This window comes from Pyrus communis, chromosome 13, assembly GCF_041283825.1.
Source record: "Pyrus communis isolate YQ-2024b chromosome 13, ASM4128382v1, whole genome shotgun sequence".
Classification (NCBI taxonomy): Eukaryota; Viridiplantae; Streptophyta; class Magnoliopsida; order Rosales; family Rosaceae; genus Pyrus; species Pyrus communis.
This window is the reverse complement of record NC_142577.1, coordinates 18,132,295-18,139,956: the sequence shown is the minus strand read 5'-3', so window position 1 is coordinate 18,139,956 and position 7,662 is coordinate 18,132,295. Positions and strand designations below refer to the sequence as shown.

At 37.4% G+C, this 7,662-nt stretch overlaps 1 protein-coding gene across 1 annotated transcript; it reads left to right on the top strand.

Annotated features, from left to right (window-relative positions):
• Positions 1-4,808: 4,808 nt before the first annotated feature.
• Positions 4,809-7,287, top strand: LOC137736885 (stem-specific protein TSJT1). The gene is made up of 4 exons (XM_068476194.2): positions 4,809-5,079; positions 6,007-6,247; positions 6,366-6,486; positions 6,855-7,287. Exons 1-4 carry the CDS (start codon positions 4,880-4,882, stop codon positions 7,043-7,045), a joined length of 753 nt encoding a protein of 250 aa, XP_068332295.2. The 5' UTR covers positions 4,809-4,879; the 3' UTR covers positions 7,046-7,287.
• The last annotated feature ends 375 nt before the right edge of the window (positions 7,288-7,662 follow it).

Below are 7,662 nucleotides of genomic sequence, written 5' to 3'. Positions count from 1 at the left end.
TCTCACCTTGTTGGTTATGCTGACGTATGATACTTATTTAATCCGCACAAGGGGTGCTCTCAAATGGGTTATGTCATTACCATTGGAGGCACCACAATCTCTTGGAGGTCAAGTAAACAAACCTTAGTTGCCACTTCGCTTAACCATGCTGAAATTCTCACCTTACACGAAGCAGCTCGGGAATGCTTCTGGTTAAGAACAGTTGTGGGCTATATTCAAAGCTCATATGATCTTTACCCATCGTTGACGTCCCGACAATGATCTATGAAGATAACGCAGCATGCATCGAATAGCTCAAGAATGGTCACATTAAAGAAGAAAACACCAAGCACATTGCACCAAAATTCTTTTTCTCACATCAATAGCAAGAGTACCAGAAGATTGAAGTTAGGCAAATCCGTTCATAAAACAATATGGCTGACCTATTCACCAATCACTACCGAATGTGACGTTTCAAAAGCTTGTTCAAGGAATAGGTATGCGTAAAGTTTCTGAGTTGTAACATTGTTAGTTCTTTTTGGAATTATGTTAAACTCAAGGGGAGTACCTGAAGTATACTTGTTTGATCTTAATGACCTATTTTTCCCTACGATTATGAGCATTTTTTCCACTGGGTTTTTGTTAACTGACAAGGTTTTGATGAAGCACCCACCTTGGGTTGATATATCCCTGATGACGTCTAGTAGACATTTTATTTGACTTTGCATTTCTCACGCATTTTTCCTTAGACTATGGATTTTGTCCCAACTCGGATTTTACTATAACCATTGGGTTTTTTTGAGACTTAGTTCCATATGCAAGTTCCTGCTTTACTTTGAGACTAGCGTGTTCCCAGAATCAGTGCTGACAAGTCAACTTCCTCAACTCTACATGATGCCGAATCAACTTGAGTATTTACACACTCAAGGGGAGGTGTTATAAACTTTGTATTTAAGTATGATTGTGTAAATCCTAGATTAGATTTGATACTAGTTATTCTTCCTTATTAGGATTTGTATTCCTTGGAGGAGGATTCTTCCCTCCTTTATTACTATAAATAAAGGCACTGGTAGGGGGAATAACACATCCTCTACACAACCCTACACACACATCTCTTTTTACTCTCTATCTCTGTCGCGCCCTTCTCTCCCCTGTCAAATAAAAATATGCCACAACAAAAACCTAGTTAATATGTGTAGCACATGACTATAATGATTATGCATTTTAGCATGGATTCGATTCCCACTGATTTCCTCTCCCAAACATTTAATAAATTTAACGTTATTATTGGTCAAAAAAAACAAAAACTTAATACATGTAACTTAGTGTAGTCAACAATCTCCATGTGATCTTTCATTTTTTTTATGACTCTAATATGGTCCTTTAACTAGGCTTGGCGCGAACGGGTCTGTTTGCCGTATTTCGTGTAACACCTGTTAAGAAAAATATTTTTTTTCTTCTTAAATTTGCACATACTGCATTGCCACATAAATATTACTTCAAAATATAAAAACACATTTGTTGTTAAGTACTATATCTACACTCCAAAATAAGAGCCTAATAAAAAAGCATACTAATAGTCTACTGCAACATATCAAATGTACCCATGCAAAATGAAGGAGTTTTTCTTTTCAAGGTTGTGAAGCCTTTTTCAGAAGTTAAAAACCTTGTCAATGAAACTCAAAACTTGCATGTTTTTCCTTTTACAAAATCCTTAAATTTTCATTGATCATCGTGGGGAAATTGCATTGGAACTTTGGCTTGATCTATTGCCTTCAAGAGTCCGCATAAAATAAGTATATAAAAATCAAACATTAAATACCATTCAAATTATGAGAAATTTACCAAAATAATTATGAAAAGAAATAAAACAATAGCACTATACCATATAAAAATATATTACAAACCCAAAGGAACTAAGCTCAATGATCAAATGATCCGGGCCATTTAATTGATCCAACGGCTAAAATTATTATAACTTTTAAAGGGCCCCCTGTTTGTAGATGTTGGATCAAATTTCAATGGCCCAGATCATTTGATCCTTAGGCTCAGTTCCTTTGGGTCCGGAAGGGATCCAGTTCCATTTTTTGCCTTTTTTTTTTCCAAATTTTCTAAATTTAATTTGAGTAAATCTCAGTTACCACCCTCAAGTTTCGTGGTTTTCAACATTTAGTACATGAAATTTTTTTTCGTCCCAGAGTCATACCTAAAGTGTTAATTTTAGGACAGTCTTATACATTCGTTAGTCTGGCTGTTAAGTCTCCCCTTAACTAATGATGTGGCGCTCATGTGGACAATGACTAGGCACCATGTGGAAATTAAAAATTAAAAAAAATAAAAATTTGGAAACAAAAAAAAATAAAAATTTTGGTTGTTTTTTACCTCCGACCTTCCCTTCCTCCCTTATCCCTCCATGTGGGGGGGGGGTGGGGGCAAAGGGGTAGTAGGAGGGCGAGATCGATGGTGGAGAAGCTGAATTAGGGCTTCGGTTGCCGAGGTGAGTCAGGGGATGAGGATGGTGGCGGTGGTGGGGTTGGTACTCAATGACATGCATTGTCGCGGCAGAGGTGTTTGGTTACACGAGGTCCTCAAAGATGGAGTGTGGATGTGGTGCTTAGGGTTGTGTCGCTTCAGGACGTCGTTGTTGAAGGATAGAGGCTTTAAGGGTTGCTGGGTCCGGGTCGGAGTTTCGGGTTTGGTAGTGATGAAGAATTCGACATTTCGGTATTCCAGGTCGAGCTTGATGTCATCCTCGTTGTCATTTTCGGAGAGGTTGAGGGAGAGAAGGCCAGGGTAGGAGTGGGTGAGAGCGAAGGATTTTGAATCGACGATCTCGGTGTTCTGTGTAAGGCCAAAGAGGCGGCGAAAGTCGCTGGGCTTGTCGCCCTGGTGGTCGGCGAGGAAGAATTGGCCGGGGAAAATCCATTGAAGAGAAGATGATGGTTGGGTAGGTGGGTGGGTGGATGGGTGGAGTCAAAGATTGAGGGGAAAGGGTTTGGTGGGTTAGTGCATATGAGAGAATAGAACGATAAGGGAGGAAGAGTCGAAGGTAAAAGACGACCAAATTTTTTTTTTTTAAATTTTTTTTTTTGTTTCCAAAAAAAAAAAAGTGAAATTTTAATTTCCACATGGACCATTTAATAACATGTGGTGCCTAGTCATTGTCCACATAGGCACCACATCATCATTTAACTGGAGTCTTAACAGCCAGACTAACGGATGTATAAAATTGTCCCAAAATTAACACTTTAGGTATAACTCTGGGACGAAAAAAACTTCATGTACCAAATATTGAAAATCACGAAACTTAAGGGTAATAAATTGAGATTTACCCTTTAATTTAGTGTGTGTGTATATATATAATTATTATAGTTTTTATATGGGTATAAAATTATTAAAGTAATATTTTGCTTATCGTGTATCGAGTTACCCACGTGTATACTCGGACCAATCCATTATCTTAACATATGCTTATTAGGTTATCTGATAGCGACCCAATTTATTATCGTATCGATCCGATAACCTGTTAATTTCGTATCATTTCGTGTAGGATTAATTGGCCGTGTCAAGAATTACCTGGTCTATCTTTAACGCTTTCAATATGAATATTTTTCACGTGATCTTTCCTTTTTTTAATGGAAACATTCAACTTGCATGCATCCAACCCAATTCCTATTAATAAAAGCTATCGTTTGAAAACCCCAATTTCCATTATTTTAACAAACAAATTAGTGTTCATGAACATTGATATGCAGCAACTAAATTATTAGAATATTTAGAGTGCTGCTAAAACTATCCGCATGTCCTATTTATTGCACCAATTTTTTAATGAAAATTTTAATAAATATATTTAACTTTTTATTAAATAATTTTTTTTAATACATCAATATTTTTATACTAAGAGAAGTGAGAGTTCGGCTAAGTTACATAATAGCAGTCTAATTTGGTATTGAATTCGTCATTCACGATATTCGAACCTAAAATCTCTTACTTCTAAATAAAAAAAAATATCATTAGATCATAGTTAGAACGACTTTATTAAATAACTTTTAAGCCCTAACAAAAAGTCATACGAACAAAACTTAAAAAAAAAAGGGCTCAAAATTTCTAATCTCCTTCTTCCCCGTGTCTCTCACTTTCAACACGCTTCTTTCCTTTCTTTCAAAATCAACTTTATCTCTTTGATTGATGGACGGGAAAGATTTGCAACGGATATGGTGCGGGGCATCAATTCTTGACAATAATCTTTAAAAGTGAGAAATCTGATAGGTATTCATATTTACGGTTTTTATATTTGGATTTGGTACCAGAAGATAAAATAAGAGAAATGGAGGAATAATTTGGCCGGCGGGCAGGAGAACAAGAGTTGTCGCCGCGCGGGTGCGGTGGTGATTTTGGTTGCTGTCAGCTAGTGAGTTTCGACTCTACGTGGCTGTTGAATTTATGCTTTTTTCTCAATCTTTAGTTTTTGTTTTCAATTTAGAAAGTAAAAACATTTTAGAAATAACAATGAGTGCAACGAGAAATAAAACGAGAAAATAAGTCAAATGAGTGAATGTAGTAGTTTTATATTATTGTCACAAAACCTTTTTTGGGTAAATTATTGCAAAATCTGGTTGTCAGTAATAATTTCAAAAAGATTTACTTTCTCATTTACTGGATTAAATTGTAACCAAAATTTCCCCAAATAGCATCTTCCACTTTCATCAAAACCAAAATAGTAACGAGTTTTACTGGCAAGATAGCCACAAATACCTGTAATTTGCACAACGCAGTAAGGGCAATATTGGAAGAAAAAAAAACTCCTTTCTCGAAGCTTATAATGTTAAACCCGTATAACTCCATTTGATAGCCATTTCTGTGCGTTTCACTCTTTTCGATCAACTCAGCGATCCAGAAAATGCTGGCAGTGTTCGACAAGTCGGTCGCCAAAAGCCCCGAGGCGCTGCAGAGCACTCAGTCCGGATCAGCCTCGGCCCTGAAAGATGGGTTTCTGGCGCGGCAGTTTGCCTCTGTGCACCCTTCCTCCGTCACTGTCAATCTTGGCTCTTCAGGTGTAATCGCCTACTCTCTCGACAAACAGAACCCTCTTCTTCCAAGGTAAAATACCATCGGAAAATCATGCCTTTTATTGGTGAAAATTAGTGAAATGGAGGATACCTACCCTTTAAAGAAAACAAGATACTAAGGCTGCCCATTTCGTTTTCGTAGTTTTCGTTAATCCGAACTTGATGATTCGTGGGTCTTTTTTTTGGGTTAAGACAAATAAATATGGAAGATGCCCTTTAAAGAAAAGAAGAAATTATGATTGCCCATTTCTTTGTTTTTTAACGTTTGTGTAGTATTTGGTTGATCTGGGCTTGACGATTCGTGGGTCGTTGGGTTTTTTCTGTGACTTTTTGTATGTGTTTGTTGGTTTTAATGTTAGTTTTGTACAGATTGATATTGTTTTTGATGATCGGAGAACGTTGGTTTGGATTAAATCTGTTCCAGACTGTTTTCATTAAGTTTGAGGAAAAAAAATCTGTTTGACCATATGTATTTTGGCCTTATTGTGTGATTGGATTCAATTCTAATTTGTTTGTCTTCATATGTTTTGATGATATGGTTTTTGCCTCCTGTAAATTCATTGTTTTTCTTGATAATGACAAAGAACATATGGATTGTTTGGTGGAGATTCGGAACAAAAAGACGGATTAACTTTTTGGCAATATCGTCCTCGTAATTTAAGTATAATTTCATATATTTGTTGGAGTGAGATCATAGAATTTTTATTTCCCATTCATTTGAATGCCATTTTCTTTAATTATTTTGTAGTGCAGAAGATTGATTCTTATGATTTTGTTGTGGTTAATGATCAGTAGCTTTGGAATTGCATTGAGAAATTAACTCTGACTTTGTTCTCGTTTAAATTTTCTCACGAAAAAAGAGAAGGAACCAAATTTTCTGTTGTTATGGCTCTTGGTTTTCTGTTTGTCCTGTTAGCACTTCAATTTAATGTTTGACATTTTCATTGTATATTGTTAGGTTGTTTGCGGTTGTGGACGACATTTTCTGCCTGTTCCAAGGCCACATTGAGAACGTTGCTCTTCTTAAGCAACAATATGGATTGAACAAAACAGCCAATGAGGTGATCATTGTGATTGAAGCTTTCAGGACTCTGAGAGACCGGGGTCCCTATCCTGCTGACCAGGTTGTGAGAGATATCCAAGGGAAGTTTGCATTTGTTCTCTTTGACAGTGCTTCCAAAGCCGCTTTTGTAGCTGCTGTAAGTAAAACCTCTCTGCCTAGATATGCCCTCAATCGGCCCATGTCCTTGCTTACCTTCAAGTTCTTGTGTCTCTTTCTTTGGTTTTGTGGTTGAGCTGACTCCTTCTCTTGTGCAGGATACTGATGGGAATGTTCCGTTCTTCTGGGGAACTGATTCTGAAGGCCATCTTGTGCTTGCAGATGATTCAGAAGTTGTGAAAAAGGGCTGCGGAAATTCTTTTGCACCATTTCCTAAAGGTATATAACTATAACCAAATGCATTAGGCCTGATAGGATAAAAGGTTTAGCATTTTCTTGGTGTCCTTTATGTGTTGTATGATGATGTTCCTGCTATATTTCAATCGTGGAACAGTATAATGCCACAAACGTTGTATGGAATTAGTAGTTTTTTATATTGGAAATTTGAATTCCTTAACATGTAAATATGCAACTGATTTCTCATCTTAGTCATTGGGATAATCTAGGCCCTTTGTCCTGCTTCTGTTTCTTGTTTAGCATGGCATTGCTTTCCTTTTTAGTTGTTATGATCTTAGCTTGAACTTTTAACTTGAATCATTGGTATGAGAGGTAGACTGCTAATAACTATGTTGGTACTGTTCTCTCAGGTTGTTTCTTCACTTCCTCTGGAGGCTTGAGGAGTTACGAGCATCCCCACAATGAGTTGAAGGCGGTGCCACGTGTGGATAGCTCAGGTGAAATGTGTGGTGCCAATTTCAAGGTCGATGCTGAAACTAAGAAGGAATCGAGTGGCATCCCAAGAGTCGGGAGTGCTGCCAACTGGTCGACAAATTACTAAAGTTCGTAACTAATTTCGTTGAGAAGGCTTTTGCTATTAAGTAGGCCTTGAATTAGTTCTGATCCGATTTTTCTCCATTGTATTTCCGTATTCATGACATCGTTTGCCTTTAAATGGCTAGGTGGCTACCAAAGTTTGTATGGTTATTGAAAATTTGAAAGTAAGACGTGATTATGTAATTGCTTACTGTCCAAAACTTCTGGCATAGAACATCAAATAATACTGCTTTGGATACAGACCAATTTCTGATATGGAATAGTTATGTAAATGTATGAAGGATATTGCTTCAGCCTCGGGCAGGTTTGGGGCATCGAACACCTTGCAAACACGCTGTTCGCCTTTGCCTTTCCTGACATCAACCTGATTGTTACGGCATGGTCAACCACAAGTCCTCCAGCTGGTTTCTTTGGGTCTAATATGAACACTCCACCGCCAGGGTCGGCTATGACTGCACAATAATATGATCCACCACCGGGGTCACAACTAGTTAGAGGGTTGACCCGGAACCTTTAATTTTATGTCGGATTACGGGTGCAAGAAATTGACAGGCCTACTTAAAAGGCACAATTGAAGGTGATTATAAAATCTCCTCATTTACTGCAATTAAGGGAAATGTT

Bases quoted from the DNA above. Each gene is read 5' to 3' on its own strand.
- LOC137736885 (XM_068476194.2), top strand. From the start codon at position 4,880: ATGCTGGCAGTGTTCGACAAGTCGGTCGCCAAAAGCCCCGAGGCGCTG. The intron at 5,080-6,006 runs GTAAAATACCAT...GTATATTGTTAG, and splicing joins CAGAACCCTCTTCTTCCAAG to GTTGTTTGCGGTTGTGGACG. The intron at 6,248-6,365 runs GTAAGTAAAACC...TCTCTTGTGCAG, and splicing joins AAGCCGCTTTTGTAGCTGCT to GATACTGATGGGAATGTTCC.